We start from the raw sequence: 17,810 nt of genomic DNA on the forward strand, positions 1-17,810 counted from the left end.
CTTATTAGCATATCTTGTCTGTTAAATAAACGAGCCTACAGCCCATGGCACGGCGCTTAGCCAGATAACATGCAGTAGGCCAAGTCATATTCTGTTCTTCTGAAATACATTTTCTTCATATCATCATTCTCTTTTAGTCCTGTCTAAAATAAACAATGGATTTATTGTGATGGTGTATATTAAATTGATTTGTTCAAAAGGCGCGCATCAGCAACTAGTATGAGTGGAGGCCTGGAGATGTAAAATATGTCAATTACCGCGAGACCGACAGACTTTTGCATGACAATAACAGCATCTGCTAAATGACTAAAAAGTAAAAATGTAGAGGGTTAGCTTGGAGAGCTCGCAGGTGTAAGGGGATTTAGGCTGGCATTTGCTCGGTAATGCCCTCCCCTCTCCATCTCAGTGCCAACGAGCCGGGCTCTTTCATCTCTGCCTCAGCTGTCAGGGGCTTACAGCATCTGGGCTAGATCTTATACGCAACCGTGAAGAGAAAAAAAGGAGGCAGGCGGAAATCTGGGAGGATGAAAAGGCGGTGTAATTCTAGTTTAAAGTCTCAACCAACTGGAGAAGTTATTTTAGCTCCTCTTATGTAAAGGGGAACGAGAACAGGGTTTGGGGAGAGTGGTGGCAAAGTGTCCCTTTTTGTTTTTGTCGGCCCAGAAGGTTCCAGTCGTTGGCCCGATTTACTCTTCGCAACAACAGATCTAAAGTTCACAGGATCCATTTATTAACAGGTGGGAATCACGGTGTTCCGGCAGCCAAACCTGTCAACCTGGTGGCGTAACCAAGGTCAAGATAGACAAACAGTTGTACGCCTAGTCCTTCCTCTTTCTAACCAGTAAGACTTTCAGCCAGCCTGGCTGTAGTTAACGAATCCAAACCCACTTTGAGAAGAAGAAAAAAAACTCCAGTCAACTTGGTTACAAATTCCTTAAACAGTTTAACAAAATTGAAAATAAAATTGGGGAATTCACTCGAGATTAATAGCACTAGAAACTGCTGGAAAACCTTCTCATTCCAAACACAGCACTCTGATCCTTCAACAACAAGCGATGCACCGCGTTTCCCCTCTGACCTCCTGTTCACCAATTAAAAAGCCCCTGGCTGCTCTAATGGGCTACATATGAGCCTGATAATAACATGGAGGTTTGTGCACCTCCTGTGAACAGCCTGCTAATGCATGTAGCGAGAGAGAGATAGAAAGGGGGATGCCTAGTCAGTCGTACAACTAAATGCATTCAACTGAAACGTGTCTTCCGCATTTAACCCAACAGCCATATCATCAGAGCCCGGGAGCAGTTGCTGTTGGGGATTAACTGCATTTCGGTTGCTGGCCCAAGAGAGAGAGAGAGAGATTGAGAGAGCGAGAGAGAGAGTAGTTGAGAGAGAGAGCGAGAGAAGTTGAGAGAGAGAGAGACAGTAGTTGAGAGGGAGGGAGTAGTAGAGAGGTAGAGTAGTTGAGAGAGAGAGGGAGTAGTTGAGAGAGAGAGGGAGTAGTTGAGAGAGAGGGAGTAGTTGAGAGAGTGAGGGAGTAGTTGAGAGTGTATTATTTGTATTGCTTTTAATCTTTTTAAATGAATATCTTATTAACACTTTGTTCTAGCTAGCTATTTGTGTAGGTAGCTATCAAGTAAACCCAATGATAATAGTCGTTGAGAGAGAGAGGGAGTCGTTGAGAGAGAGAGGGAGTCGTTGAGGGAGTAGTTGAGAGAGTGAGGGAGTAGTTGAGAGAAAGCGAGGGAGAGGTTGAGGTTCAGAGAGATGGGTAGAGAAACTGCATATGTCCTCTACTGTATGCTTATTGTGACCCTTGGTTACTGTTGTCAATTTTGATTCTTATTATCTTAATATTGTAAATATCCAAAGAAAGCTTTGGCAATATGTACATTGTTACGTCAAGCCAATAAAGTAAATTGACCCCTCCTCCATTAGTGCATTCACTGTCAGATCACAGTCAGATCAACGTGTTTCTGAAGAAATGAACTGGAAATATACATTCAAAAAAACAGCCCAATAAACTCTACAACATAAACCAATGGTACAGATGGGCTCCAGAGAGATACATTGAACTGAAATATACAGTTGTTCAATAACTCACAATACCAAAACAATAAAGATGGTGTCAATTTGGCTACTCAAAACATCAACTGCATATTCCAAAAAGCAGCATCAAAACCAAATTTGAGAAAACCAAAGAAATACAACATCAGAAACAAAAAAACTAAATGTTTCTGAAAAGTGGTTTGATAATGAATGTAAAACAATTAGAAAACACCTAAGACAAATGTCAAATGAAAAACATAAGCAGCAAAACAACCCAGAGAGCTACGATATGAATACTTTGAAACTCTGAAATAGTATAAACATACACTGAAATGGATGAAATTGAATTATACCAACAAGACACTAGATGAAATTGAAAACGCAATTGACCAAAATCAGTTCTGGGACATGTGGAACAATTTAAGCACGACAAAGCCACAAGAATTAGCCATACAAGATGAAGGAATTTGGAAAACGTATTTTGATAACCTATACAAAAACATCCCACACAACCAATTGGAAATTTGAGATAAATTTAACATCCTTGAATCAAAAACAACTAAAATCCATTAGATTACCCAATAAGAACTAAATGAAAAGCTCAAATCTATTAAATCAAAGGCGGCTTGTGGTCTAGATAACATCAGCAAGGAAATGCTGAAAAACAGCCCAACCGAATTTCAAAATGCTGTGCTTAAATTGTTCAACACTGTGCCCCCAGAGACTCTGGGTTTGCGCCTCTGTCGTCGTCCGGGTTAGGGAGGGTTTGGCCGGTAGGGATATCCTTGTCTCATCGCACACTAGCGACTCCTGTGGCGGGCCGGGTGCAGTGCACGCTGACCATGTCGCCAGGTGCACGGTGTTTCTTCCGACACATTGGTGCGGCTGGCTTCCGGGTTGGATGCGCGTTGTGTTAAGAAGCAGTGCGGCTTGGTTGGGTTGTGTTTAGAGGACGCATGGCTTTCGACCTTCATCTCTCCCGAGCAATGAGCGATGAGACAAGATAGTAACTACTAACAATTGGATACCACGAAATTGGGGAGAAAAGGGGGGTAAAAAAGTTTTATTTTTACATTTTACATCAGGGACAAAAGTGGAGACAAATCAAACCCCAATAATTACAGGGGAATTTGCGTAAACAGCAACTTGGAAAGGTTTTCTGTAGCATTTTGAATTCAAGAATTCAAACCTTTCTTCACAATTTTTTTTTTTATAAATGTCAAATTGTCTTTCTCCCCAACTGTCGCACTGCTGACCATATATACACTATACACACTAATTAATACACCATTAAAAAATATATACACTATACACACCACCAAAAAAAAGAGGGCAAAATCTTTGCTTGCTTTATTGACCATTCTCCAGCCCCAGGACTCACACTTTTTGACACAGAGGTAAAATACCTGCTATATGCTAATGACTTGGTACTTCTATCACCAACCAAAGAAGGTCTTCAACAGAACCTTAATATTCTAGCGCAATATTGCCATAATTGGGCCCTGGCAGTACATTAAAAAATAAAAAGAAGAAAATCCTGTTTTTTGGGGGGGAAAATCATATGTCAGAAACACAAATATAAATTCACCCTGAACAACACCATAATTGAACACACTAAAAGTACACATACCTTGGTCTGACCATATCTGCATCAGGAAACTTTAATATGGCAGTGAATGCACTCAAAGAAAAAGCCTGCAGAACATCTCAATTAGAATTTGGACCAAAATATTTAACAGTGTAATCCTACCAATAGCTCTTTACGGAAGTGAGGTTTGGGGGCAACTCAATAAACTGGACTTTAAAATGTGGGACAAACATCCAATTGAAGCCCTACATTTATGCCAGAAAATTCTGCAAGCCCAGAGAAATCCACCAATGCATGTAGGGCAGAATTGGGCCGTAATGAAAATACAGAAAAGATTGTACATTTTTTTTGCTACATCTAAATTCAAGTCCGAATTCAAGTCTGCAATTTAAAGCACTTCAAACCCCAGAGCTGAGCCCTCTCAGTCAGCTGGTGTTGGACATCACCAACCAAGCTGACACCAGCACTGCTTCAAAAGAAAGAATTCCAATAAACAAAATCATGAACCAATCAAAAGGACTCATATTTACAACATTGGAAAAACAAAACAATATCCCAAAGCTGACTGAATTGCTATCTGACCCTAAACAGAGAATATGAATTGGGCTGATTATCTCTACTCTGTCAGAGATACGGAGCAGAGACAGATCCTTTCCAAGTACAGGCTGAGTGACCACCAATTGGCAATAGAAATCGGTGGACATGAAAAGACATGGCTACCCAAAGAGGAGCGTGTATGTGGTCACTGCATGACAGGGGAGGTAGAGACAGAGCTGCACTTTCTCCTTTACTGTGATAAATATTCCTCACCAATAGATTCTTTATTCACAGAAATTACTACATTTATTCCAAATGTTAACTTAGAGGAACACAGAGGAAAAACTAAATATACTCATGGGCAAAGGAGCAATGGCTCCTCTTGCAGCCAAATATGTATTTGCCTGAGGGACACTGAAAAATAACATCTGCATAGTAAATAGTAACTTACTAATTGTTAGTATTATTACTATTATTGCTATTACTATTATTTCTATTATCATTGTTGTATATCATTCCAAATAGTAGTGGTATGGGTAGTAGGGTGATGGTAATGATAGCAGTTTAATGATGGTGGTGGTGGTAATGATGATGGTAGTTGTAGTACTGATGTAATGGTGAAGATGACAGTTATTTAGCTATAAGTTAGTTAGTTTCATTTTGCATGTTTAGCTTTTATATTTATTACATTTCTACTATTGTTATTTTTGTATTTCATTTTGTATTATTATTTACTACCATTATTATGAATTGTTATTGTTTATAATTTTATTACAATGTATATTGTATACATTGTTGCTTTGGCAATATTGACACAATGTTTTTCATGCCAATAAAGCAGCTTGAATTTGAATTTGAGAGAGAGAGAGTAGTTGAGAGAGAGAGAGTAGTTGAGAGAGAGAGTAGCTGAGAGAGAGAGAGTAGCTGAGAGAGAGAAAGTAGCTGAGAGAGAGAGTATATACAGTTGGAGTCATTAAAACTAGTTTTTCAACCACTCCACAAATTTCTTGTTAAAAAACTATAGTTTTGGCAAGTCGGTTAGGACATCTACTTTGTGCCTGACACAAGTAATTTTTCCAACAATTGTTTACAGACAGATTATTTCACTTATAATTCACTGTATCACAATTCCAGTGGGTCAGAAGTTTACATACACTAAGTTGACTGCCTTTAAACAGCATGGAAAATTATGTCATGGCTTTAGAAGCTTCTGATAGGCTAATTCACATAATTTGAGTCAATTGGAGATGTACCTGTGGATGTATTTCAAGGCCTACCTTCAAACTCAGTGCCTCTTTGCTTGACATCATAGGAAAATCAAAAGAAATCAGCCAAGACCTCAGAAAAAAAATTGTAGACCTCCACAAGTCTGGTTCATCCTTGGGAGCAATTTCCAAACGCCTGAAGGTACCACGTTCATCTGTACAAACAATAGTACGTAAGTATAAACACCATGGGACCATGACCGTCATACCGCTCAGGAAGAAGACGCGTTCTGTCTCCTAGAGATTAATGTACTTTGGTGCGAAAAGTGCAAATCAATCCCAGAACAACAGCAAAGGACCTTGTGAAGATGCTGGAGGAAACAGGTACAAATGTATCTATATCCACAATAAAACGAGTCCTACATCAACATAACCTGAAAGGCCACTCAGCAAGGAAGAAGCCACTGCTCCAAAATCGCCATTAAAAAGCCAGACTATGGTTGGCAACTGCACATGGGGACAAAGATAGTACTTTTTGGAGAAATGTCCTCTGGTCTGATGAAACAAAAATATAACTATTTGGCCATAATGACCATTGCTATGTTTGGAGGAAAAAGGGGGAGGCTTGCAAGCAGAAGAACACCATCCCAACCGTGAAGCACGGGGTGGCAGCATCATGCTGTGGGGGTGCTTTGCTGCAGGAGGGTCTGGTGCGCCTCACAAAATAGATGGCATCCTGAGAAAGGAAAATTACGTGGATATATTGAAGCAACATCTCAAGACATCAGTCAGGAAGTTAAAGCTTGGTCGCAAATGGGTCTTCCAAATGGACAATGACCCCAAGCATACTTCCAAAGTTGTGGTAAAATGGCTTAAGGACAACAAAGTCAATGTCTTGGAGTGGCCATCACAAAGCCCTGACCTCAATCCTATAGAAAATTTGTGGGCAGAACTGAAAAAGCGTGTGCGAGCAAGGAGGCCTACAAACCTGACTAAGTTACACCAGCTCTGTCAGGAGGAATGGGCCAAAATTCACCCAACTTATTGTGGGAAGCTTGTGGAAGGCTACCTGAAACGTTTGACGCAAGTTAAACAATTTAAAGGCAATGCTACCAAATACTAATTGAGTGTATGTAAACGTCTGACCCACTGGGAATGTGATGAAAGAAATTAAAGCTGAAATAAATAATTCTCTCTACTATTATTCTGACATTTCACATTATAAAATAAAGTGGTGATCCTAACTGACCTAAAACAGGGATTTTTTTTACTAGGATTAAATGTCAGGAATTGTGAAAAACTGAGTTTAAATGTATTTGGCTACGGTGTATGTAAACTTCCGACTTCAACTGTACCTCTCTCCGAGTGAGTCTCATTACCATCTAGGTCTCTGTTTGTTTATCATCAGGCCTCCACAGATCCTGGCCTGCTCTTCAGATAACGCTGCTAACCTGCCAATACCACTGGAATTCATTTTCCACAACAGCTACCCCCCCCCCCCCCCCCCCCCCCCCTCTCACCCTTCCCCTATTTGGAATTACAAATATCCATTGCATTTAATTTCTCACCTTCTCATTTGAATAAAGAGGACGGACGCTGTAATTAACAGGATATTAAGAAAAGCAAGGGAGTGTGTACGAGCGAGGGACAGAGTGAGGGAAGGAGGAAGGCGAGAGAGGAGGAGAGACGGAGAGAGAAAGAGAGGAGCTGTGGAGAATTAATAACAGGCCAGATCTCTCCAAGGCCCCCTTAATGGGCTATGACAGGAATTTATTCACACTTAGGCTGGTATTAAATCAAAGGCTGGCCGAGTGGTGATGGCTGGGCTGCAATGGAGAGGCACTGGGGATGGTCCCGGGTACTAACTGTGACACCCCCGTAGGAACTGGTCATCAGTTAGGATCTGTGGGGGGGAGAAGAGAAGGAAAGATGGAGGAAAGGAATGAGGGTAGAGGAGGGTGAAGCAGGAGGAGGGAAGGGAAAGAGTGATGGGGAGATGACAGGGCAGCAGCCTCATATCCCAGATGGAATGATTATCAAGTACTCTTGAGAGCCCAGTGAATCATTATCCGTTCTGCAGAAAACGCAGTCATTCAGGGGTCCTTCTTGGACGGAAAAGGAGACAGATGGGACAAGAATGCCTGTCTGCCAGACATCTTCAGAATTTCAATTCGATACATTTCAATTGGTCTGTTTTCCTATTCATTGTTTCCTCTCATTAATTGGCGTGCAAGCACTAATGCAAGGCATTCATTAAGGATCTAATTTGTGGTCACTTGGGCGCTTCATAGTTTGTGTGTCTCGTTGGAGCAGAGGAGAGGAAAGCGGAATTGATATGTACAATCACAATCTGCTGTACAAAAGGTCTGCTGCTCAGAGATTGAGCAATCGCAGACCATTAGGTGGCAATGAATTATGGCTAATGCATCTCTCTCGCTCTCCCCCAATCAACATAACGAGAGCAGGCTATCACTCACACACAGGACGGCCCATAAAGCAGCAAGACATTACCATGGAGGAGTCATTTATTTTGGAGCTCCTCCAGTGTATCTCCTAGACCCTAAAATACTCTACTCTTTACCTACCTTTCCTACTGCGTCGAACATCTCAGGCTTCCCACTAGATGTTGGAACATTGCTGCAGGGACTTGCTTGCCAACAGCCACAAGAGCATTAATGAGGTCGGGCACTAATGGTGGGCGATTAGGCCGGGATCGCAGTCGGCGTTCCAATTCATCCCAAAGGTGTTTGATGGGGTTGAGGTCAGGGCACTGTGCAGGCCAATCAAGTTCTTCCACACCGATCTCGACAAACGATTTCTGTACGGACCTCGCTTTGTGCACGGAGGCATTGTCATGCTGAAACATGAAAGGACTTTCCACAAAGTTGGAAGCACAGAATTGTCTAAAATGTCATTGTATGCTGTAGCGTTAAGATTTCCCTTCACTGGAACTACGGGGCCTAGCCCGAACCATGAAAAACAGCCCCAGACCATTATTACTCCTCAACCAAACAGTTGGCCCTATGCATTGGGGCTGGTAGCGTTCTCCTGGCATCCACCAAACGCAGATTAGTCCGTTGGACTGCTAGATGGTAAAGCGTGATTCTTCACTCCAGAGAATGCGTTTCCACTGTTCCAAAGTCCAATGACGGCAAGCTTTACACCACTCCAGCGACGCTTGGCGTTGTGTGCGGCTGCTCCGCCATGGAAACCCATTTCATGAAGCTCCCGACGAACAGGTTTTATGCTCATTTTACTTTCAGGGGCAGTTTGGAACGCAGTAGTGAGTGCAACCGAGGACAGATGATTTTTACACGCTATGCGCTTCGGCCATCCCGTTGTTGCTTGTCATGACTGTCCTGGGAGGATGAGTCTGAATAGTTCTCCCTCTCCAAATTCACCCAAGGAATGTGCCTTTGTTTCAACACACTTTTCCTGCCGACACTAACACGTTCTAAAGCGAATACTGGAACAATATTTCTAACCGAGCATGGGGAATGGGCGGAGGTGACCTAAAAGAACACTAATGTCAGTTTGGTTGTTATTTTGTGATGTCATTAAACCTTTTATAAAGGAAATACTGTAACTTGGAAAGTATACCCACTATATGTGTGAAGTGTCCATCTGATGCATTGTGCATGAAATATGAAAAATTATGAGTGTTTTTGTTAAGAGACGGATGTAAATCTTAAAAACTATAAGAGAAAATTGTTTCTATAACTTTGTACAAGTAAGTAGTCACTGCTCCCTTGAGTGAGGTCAGAGAGCGTGTAAGCCTGACGGAACCGCCCCTTTTGAACAAACTGTATAAAATGATGGGTTAAGAATTAACATATCAGACCAGAGAGACATTAAGCTGCAGCTCACGTCCAAAGTGAGTCGAACTCTGAAATCTCAACACGAGGTACAGATGATAAAGTCACCTCCCGGACAATCATTGGTACGGCTGATTAGCTGTCCTAAGTAAAGTCTCTAGGAAAGCAAATTTAACTAGGACCATTCTACCACTCTTCTCAAATCACTGTAGTATGCTACTCTCATCACCCCACTGAGAACCATTGACAAGGTTGGCTAGCCTATCTTCGAATAAGCATATTCCAGAGTGAATGGAGGTAGAATAAACTCTGTAGTTCTGTTCAGGACTTCACAAGTCACCGGATACCAGACGACAGCAGTGGAGAACAACAGTAGAAGACGGATGGGGAGCACTTTTGGACAATCAGAGCCTTACAAGTGTGCCGCAAAAAAGGCCCAACACCCTTTCCAAGAAGACCTGGTTCTGACAGAAATACACGAAGAACTGAGACATTTCCACGTAAATACATTCATGATTTCTTACTCCAAGCGGGAGGTGGTTCGTGTGCGAAGTACAAGTGAGAGTAGTTTCAAAATGTACCAACGTTAAGTGTCTCTGTCTCTCTCGCCCTCTCCATGTCTTTCGTAACAAGCCCCTCCATATTGTTGTGAGTCCGCTAGGGACCTGTTTCTAATGTATTAAGTTGGGATGTTTGTCCTGTGTTACCATTTAGTTAGCTAGTGAATAAATAATTAAACCAATGTGTAGTACTGAATCATAAGGCTCTGTTTTTTGCAGATGCAAGGCGGTTACGTCTGTTCAGAATGATTATATGATACGAGGTTATGATAAATAAGTTGACTGTTTATGGATGTAATAGGTAGAGCTTTAGAGTTTAATTAGGGAGATGGTAACTCCTTTAAAAAAAACTGCTCTCGTAGTGCCCCAAATCCTAATGAGTTAATCGTTACATGATTCATTTAAATTGGGTAACAATTAAACATAGTTGATTAGATAAATAACAGTCATCGGATTAATGAAAGTAAAGTCACGACATGCTCCTAGACATTTCCACTTCACCATAACAACACTTCAGTTGACCGGGGCAGCTCTAGCAGGGCAGAAATTTGACAAACTCACTTTACCATGTTGAAAGTCACTGATCTCTTGATTAAGGCCTTCCTAATGTCAATGTTGGTCTGTGGGGATTGCATGGCTGTGTGCTAGATGTTATACACCTGTCAGCAACGGGTGTGGCTGAGATAACCAAATCCACTCATTTGAAGGGGTGTCCACATACACTATATATACAAAAGTATCGGTCTGTTCTAGTCTTCCATCTATTGGTCTTCTCTCGTTCTCCTTCAAGTGTCTCGTCTTTTTCCTCTCTTCTAATTGAAAATCCTCTCTGGCTCCATATGGAGACCTTCCCTCCAACATCTTTGTCCACATATCTGTCCATCCGGCCATCTATTTGTCTTCTATATTTTTTGTTACTCTCTATTCTTTATTTTCCCTTCTTTCTCTCCTCCTCTGGAATGACGGAAATCCTATCCGTCTCAATATGTCTACCCACTAAAATCTCCATTAAAATTTTCAGCCCGTTTCACTTTCTCTGGAATGTGATCTGGCTCAACATGCACAGTATGTCTTCACACTAAAATCTCCTCTTTATCCATGCAGTCCGGTTATCCATCCATCTTTATCTTCTCTCTCTCTCTGTAGCCTCTCTTTTCTCTCTCGTCCTGTGGAATCCGGTATTTGGCTCAATATGTGGCCCGTCTTCACACTCAAATCTTCCCATCTATCCCATCCGGTTACATGTCAACTCTCGTTTCCCATCTCTTTCCCTCAATCTCTTTTCCTTGTGGAATCTGGTGTATCCGGCTCAGGTCGTTGAGGCAGATGCAGCTGAGCCTCCTAAACATCTGTTTTCCGCATTCTGCCGCATCCCTCCCGTCCTGATGAGTTAACCTCTAACTCCCCAAAACATGTTCTTCTCATCGCAGCTTTAATATTCAGCTGGGCATTTGGGCTCTGGGCAGAGCAGTGTGGAGTGGAAAGGGGATGGCTGCTGCAGACATGCAAGTGAAGCCTACCTTTTCGTTATCCTTTTTTTTTTCCCCCTGGTGTTTTGGGTAGTTGCTTTGTGGTATGGGCAGCTAAGATGGTAAATGTTTGATTGTCCACTTCACTGTTTGCTCAGTGCTCCCAAATTTAAATGAGTCTTTTCATTGTTTTCGTTGCTATATTTTCATCCAGCTCCTGAGCTACATTTGGACATTCGTAGTTACTCTGCATTCAATGTATAAACGCAACATGCAACAATTTCAACAATTTTGCAGTTCATATAAGGAAAATCAGTCAATTTAAATAAATTCCTTAGGCCCTAATTTATGGATATCACATGACTGGGCAGGGGCACTGCCATGGGTGGGCCTGGGAGGGCATAGGCTCAGCCAATCAGAATTTGTTTTTCCCCACAAAAAGGCTTTATTAAAGACAAAAATACTCCTCAGTGGACGCATGACTCAACCTTTGCCTCCCGAGCCCGTTGAGGAGTTGTCTCATTGCTGCAAGATCAAAATTGTGGAGAAAAGTGGGTTAAAAAAATACTCAGTTTCATCAGCTGTACAGGTGGCTCGTCTCAGACAATACCGCAGGTGAATAATCCTGATGTGGAGGTCCTGGGATGGTGTGGTCTGCAGTTGTGAGACGGTTGGACGTACTGCCAAATTCTTAAAAATGACGTAGAATTATTTTTTTTACATTTTAGTTTAACTAGGCAAGTCAGTTAAGAACAAATTCTTATTTACAATGACGGCCTACCCCGGGCCAAACCCGGACGATGCTGGGTCAATTGTGTGCCGCCCTATGGGACTCCCAATCACGGCTGGATGTGATACAGCCTGGATTTGAATCAGGGACTGTAGTGACGCCTCTTGCACTGAGATGTTGTGCCTTAGACCACTGCGCAACTCTGGAGCAGCGGCCTTATGGTAGAGAAATTAACATTACATTCTCCGGCAACAGCTCTGGTGGACATTCCTGCGGTCAGCATGCCAATTGCACGCTCGCTCAAAACTTGGGAGACGTCTGTGGCATTGTATTGTGTGACAAAATTGACAACCTGTCAGGTGGATGGATTATCTTGGCAATGGAGAAATGCTCACTAACAGGGATGGAAATGGAAAACTTCTGAGATCTTTTGTTTCAGCTCATGAAACATGGGACCAACCCATTACATTTTTTATATATGTTTATATTTTTGTTCCGTATAGTTTGAGCCGGTGTTATTGTTTGGATGTGCCTGTTTGCTCTCCTTTCAGTGTTGGTATGCTTCATAGCGATATGGTCAGCTAGAATGCTGATATTGATGCTTATGGAGGGTTTGTGTACTTGCAGTGGATACACAATTTGTTTGGTATCTCCCTGAGTTGAGGTAAGCTCAGCGCTCACGCCCATGTTTTACAGTAGTTGTTACCTTTAGCAGCAGCGAGGGAGCTAGTGCTCTTAAAAATAACCAATACTCATCCATGACATCTGTGACCTTGCTCCATTATGATTCAGCACACTCAAGACAGACAAGAACGCACACAGGCGCGCACACACGACTGGGGAGCTAATAAAAGCTGCAACACTGCCAAATAATGCATGTTGCGGTTTATCTAAAACTATTTTCAACAGTCAAAGAGAGACTATTACTACTTCAGGTAAATTACAGTACAGAGTACTGAGAGTATTGTGCACAATATGTAGCTTGTGTCTTCACACTATTTTTCCATTTATTTTTTTCTCTTCGTAGAATCTGTTCTCTCTCTCTCTCTTTTGGCCCATTTCTCTCCCCCTGGAATCCCTATTGAGGTTACCTTTTTATATACAGGGCTGTGCGCTCTAAAGCCCAGCCTACTGTACATTTACATCGCTAAAGCCCCAGTGGGCAGCTCACCTTGGTAACCTCCAGGATCTCCCCCCTCTCTTCTGTTGCCGGGCGGGCCTGGCTGGCCGAGCGTTCATTGTGTCTGGAGCTGCCGTCCTCCTCCACATACGGGATGAGTTGCTGTGTGGGGGGAGGGTATATCAAAATATACAATGTCCACCGGTGTTCAGTGAGGGGGATGTTAAATTGATAGTAGTTTGGTACTTTGGCTTGGAAAATACATTTATTGTCTCTTGTCTGTGGCTCCGTTGCAAAAGAGATTACCATTTCAAATGGGTCTCGCCTGGTTATATAAAGGATAAATAAAACATGAAAAATAAATAAGGTTCATTGGCTTGTCTCTCAAACAAAATAAATAAATAGGGATTGTGTGTAGAACACCAAAACACTCTAATCTACAAACAGTTCCATACCACCACCGACATTTCTGAATTAGGACTTCTCCACAGTCCATACCCAAGCTCTTAATTCATTTATAAGCACTCTCTGTGCTTGACGTTGTCTGGCTGACACTATACCGACTGCTGTGCTGAAAACCCTCTCAGAATGCTGAGGTCTTTCCCTTCCTCCCTCCCTCCCTCCTTTTTGCTCTGCCTGGCTGTTCCTCCTGTTTTAAATCACACTGACACCTGCTGGTCTGCAGGATAACGAGCAGTGCCGTATGGAACACATGGTTATTTATTGCACTGCATCAAGAGCAACGGGCTTATCTTAAATAGTACCATTATACTAGCGTTACACTATCGTCTACTGGGTTCCTATTATCATACATGGCTGTGTGATTGCTTAAACGGTTATGTAGGAACGAGGTAATGATTTGAGAAAAGCATAAGATTGGGTACAAGAGAAAAGCATAAGATTAGGTACAAGGGGAATAACGATTACCGGCCAACCAAAAGCCTTAGCAGGTGTGAAAACACAGCGAAGACCAAAACAAATCTGAGGCTGAGTGCTATTCTACATTCTGGAAAGCCTAGTAGTTGATTGCATTTCATTGCAGTCAGTGACCTGAGGTTTAGCAACTGGCAGAGGCCAAGAGTAGACAGTGATTGATGCAGGCTGTGACCAAAGCATTACTGCAGGGCTGAACGGGGCTGGATAGGGCCAAAAGACCGACAGAGACAAAGGCAGGGAGAGAGAATCAAATGAGAAACACAAGACCGCTATGGCAGTTCTCTAGTCAGTCAGAGACCGATGCCAAACCCAAAGCTGTCTGATTCGTATTAGAGAGAAGACAGAAGACGTGCTGGATATTATTTTAGGCCAACTCTGTAATTGTTAGAGCTGTAGAATCAGAGAGGAAAAAAACTTTCTACTTCCATAATTCCAGCTATAAGCCAAACGCATTTTGAATTTAAAGGTAAGAGCTGTTTTTGGCAGTCGGAAGGGGGAAAATGTGCAGGGGTAGAGAGAGAAGGCGAGGGCGAGAGAGAAAGCGTGTGTGTGTGTGTGTCTCTGTGACTGTGTGTGAGTCATAACCCGTCTCTCTCCGCCACACTAGGATGGATGTGGTTTGCCTGTTGACAGAGAAGAATGGGGGTAATTAAGTTCTCCAGGTTGCCTTACTTAGAAAGGGGGAACGAAATAGGGAGAAGAAAGGAGAGAAAAAAGAATGCCGTGGAGGATAAGTAAATTAAATGACATGGCGGCTCACGGTGCAGGAAATGCCAAATAACGACAAGGGCTCAGTTGATTGCCTGGCTTGGGGAGAAAACAGAAAACCGCTGACGTGGGCAGCCTTCGCCAGCTGTTCATTACCAGGCCCGCTGCTAATTAGGAACGCGATGAGGTCATGCTGGCCGAGTCATTGATTCCACTTCCAGTTTGGGGAAAGCCCAGTCAGCCAATAGCACGACTGTCAGGACTGTGGCCGGCCAATAGCAGGCTTGTCAGCCACTTGAGTTTTAGGGGATGATAAATAGCGGTGTGTGGAGGGCCAACATCAACTTCCTCCAACCAACATGGTATGGTGAGGTACTGGTTGGTCAGCACAATAAGTCATTTTCATAGCTTCTGGGAATATGTAAACATTTTAAATTAAGTGGTACAACTGGGGAGTGTAAATGGACAGTGAGGTTTATATAAAAAGTGTAACTTTTCAGAGGGAGAGAAATACAGCACGCCGGTATGCCATATGGGAAATTCCACCTTCACGGAATTATGCTGAGACGCATATTTTTCACATGAAAATGTATGCCAAAGAAAAACCATTGACTTCAAAGTTTAACAAACCATACAACTCTATGCACAAGGACCACTTTGAATAATTTACAAAATAAAACATTTACTGTAAAAACTGTGCAGATGCAAAGTTTAGAAACAAAATTATATCTGCACAGATCTTCCTATAAATGTGTTTTTGTTAAAAATAGTTTTTGTTTGATATACATTTGAGTGAAAAATCTGAGTCTCACCGTAATTCCGTTACCATGGAATTGCCCATGTATAAAACAAACAAATGTAATGTACAGTACCAGTCAAACGTTTGCCCCCGGTGATGCGTTGTGCAGACCGCACCACATTCTGGAGAGCCCTGCGGTTGTGGGTGGTGCAGTTGCCGTACCAGGCAGTGATACAGCCCTAGAGGATGCTCTCAATTGTGCATCTGTAAAAGTTTGTGAGGGTTTTAGGTGACAAGACAAATTTCTTCAGCCTCCTGAGGCAAAGAGAAACGACAGTCCATCATTACTTTGTTCTTAGGCGTTTGAGTCAATCAGTTGTGTTGTGACAGGGTAGGCATGGTATACAGAAGATAGCCCTATTTTGATAAAAGACCAAGTACATATTATGGCAAGAACAGCTCAAATAAGCAAAGAGAAACGACAGTCCATCCATCATTACTGTAAGCCATGAAGGTCAGTCAATACGGACATTTTCAAGAACTTTAAAAGTTTCTTCAAGTGCAGTCGCAAAAACCATCAAGTGCTATGATGAAACTGACTCTCATGAGGACCGCCACAGGAAAGGAAGACCCAGAGTTACCTCTGCTGCAGAATACAAGTTCATTAGAGTTAACTGCACCACAGATTGCAGCCCAAATAAATGCTTCACAGAGTTCAAGTAACAGATACATCAACATCAACTGTTCAGAGGGACTGAGTGAATCAGGCCTTCATGGTTGAATTGTTGCAAAGAAACCACTACTAAAAGGACACCAATAAGAAGAAGAGACTTGCTTGGGCCAAGAAACATGAGGAATGGACATTAGACCGGTGGAAATCTGTCCTTTAGTCTGATGAGTCCACATTTGAGATTTTTGGTTCCAACCGCGTCTTTGTGAGATGCAGAGTAGGTGAACGGATGATCTCTGCATGTGTGGTTCCCACCATGAAGCATGGAGGAGGAGGTGTGGGGGTGCTTTGCTGGTGACACTGTCGCTGATTTAGAATTCAAGCACACTTAACCAGCATGGCTACCACAGCATTCTGCAGCGATACGCCATCCCATCTGGTTTGTAGTTAGTGGGACTATCATTTGTTTTTCAACAGGACAATGACCCAACACACCTCCAGGCAGTGTAAGGGCTATTTGACCAAGAAGAATAGTGATGGAGTGCTGCATCAAATGACTTGGTCTCCACAATCCCCCGAACTCAACCCAAATGAGATGGTTTGGGATGAGTTGGACTGCAGAGTGAAGGAAAAGCACCCAATAAGTGCTCAGCATATATAAGAACTCTTTCAAGACTGTTGGAAAAGCTTTCCAGGTGAAGCTGGTTGAGAAAATGCCAAGCGTGTACAAAGCTGTCATCAAGGCAAAGGATGGCTACTTTTTTTTCTTTTTGAATTTTACCCCCTTTTCTCCCCAATTTTGTGGTATCCAATTGTTAGGAGTTACTATCTTGTCTCATCGCTACAACTCCCGTACGGGCTCGGGAGAGACGAAGTTCGAAAGCCATGCGTCCTCCGAAACACAACCCAACCAAGCCGCACTGCTTCTTAACACAGCGCGCATCCAACCCGGAAGCCAGCCGCACCAATGTGTCGGAGGAAACACTGTGCACCTAGCGACCTGGTTAGCGCGCACTGTGCCCGGCCCGCCACAGGAGTCGCTAGTGAGCGATGAGACAAGGATATCCCTACCGGCCAAACCCTCCCTAACCCGGACGGCCAATTGTGCGTCGCCCCACAGACCTCCCGGTCGCGGCCGGCTGCGACAGAGCCTGGGCTCAAACCCAGAGTCTCTGGTGGCACAGCTAGCACTGCGATGCAGTGCCCTAGACCACTGCGAAAGGGTGGCTACTTTAAAGAATCTAAAATATATTTAGATTTGTTTAACATTTTTGGGGGTTACTGCATGAGGTGTTATTTCATAGTTTTGATGTCTTCACTATTATTCCACAATGTTTTAAAAAATGAAGTAAAAACCCTTGAATGAGTAGCTGTATCCAAACTTGAGTGTTCATTTACATGTTTAATGCAAAATGCCTCTGTCAGATGTAAGAAAAGCCTAATTAAACGTGTGCATGCAGTCCGTTCTAAAACATTGGTTTAAAACCAATTGGCTCCAAACCAATAGGAGAAAAGACTGCAACAATAAAACTACAAATAAAAACAATGGAATCGCCCAGCATGAGGTCTGAAACAACAGCCGCCCCAGTAACTCAGTAAAATAAAGTGGTGGGTGGGTGTCCATAACAGCCACTAAGGAGGCCCTAGGGACAAACACAGAGAGCAATTTAATTGAATGTGGAGCTGA

The 17,810-nt window shown here is 42.8% G+C and overlaps 1 protein-coding gene across 2 annotated transcripts in view; it reads right to left on the bottom strand.

Annotated features, from left to right (window-relative positions):
• LOC110488406 (mediator of RNA polymerase II transcription subunit 30) overlaps positions 1-17,810 on the bottom strand; it is a 36,226-nt gene that overhangs the window by 12,958 nt on the left and 5,458 nt on the right. For both annotated transcript variants that reach the window (XM_036971233.1, XM_036971232.1), the window contains exon 4: positions 13,122-13,232. In XM_036971233.1, coding sequence (XP_036827128.1) covers positions 13,122-13,232 — 111 coding nt within the window. The remainder of the gene's footprint in view (positions 1-13,121; positions 13,233-17,810) is intronic.

The sequence above is a fragment of the Oncorhynchus mykiss genome, chromosome 32 (genome assembly GCF_013265735.2).
Source record: "Oncorhynchus mykiss isolate Arlee chromosome 32, USDA_OmykA_1.1, whole genome shotgun sequence".
Taxonomy (NCBI): Eukaryota; Metazoa; Chordata; class Actinopteri; order Salmoniformes; family Salmonidae; genus Oncorhynchus; species Oncorhynchus mykiss.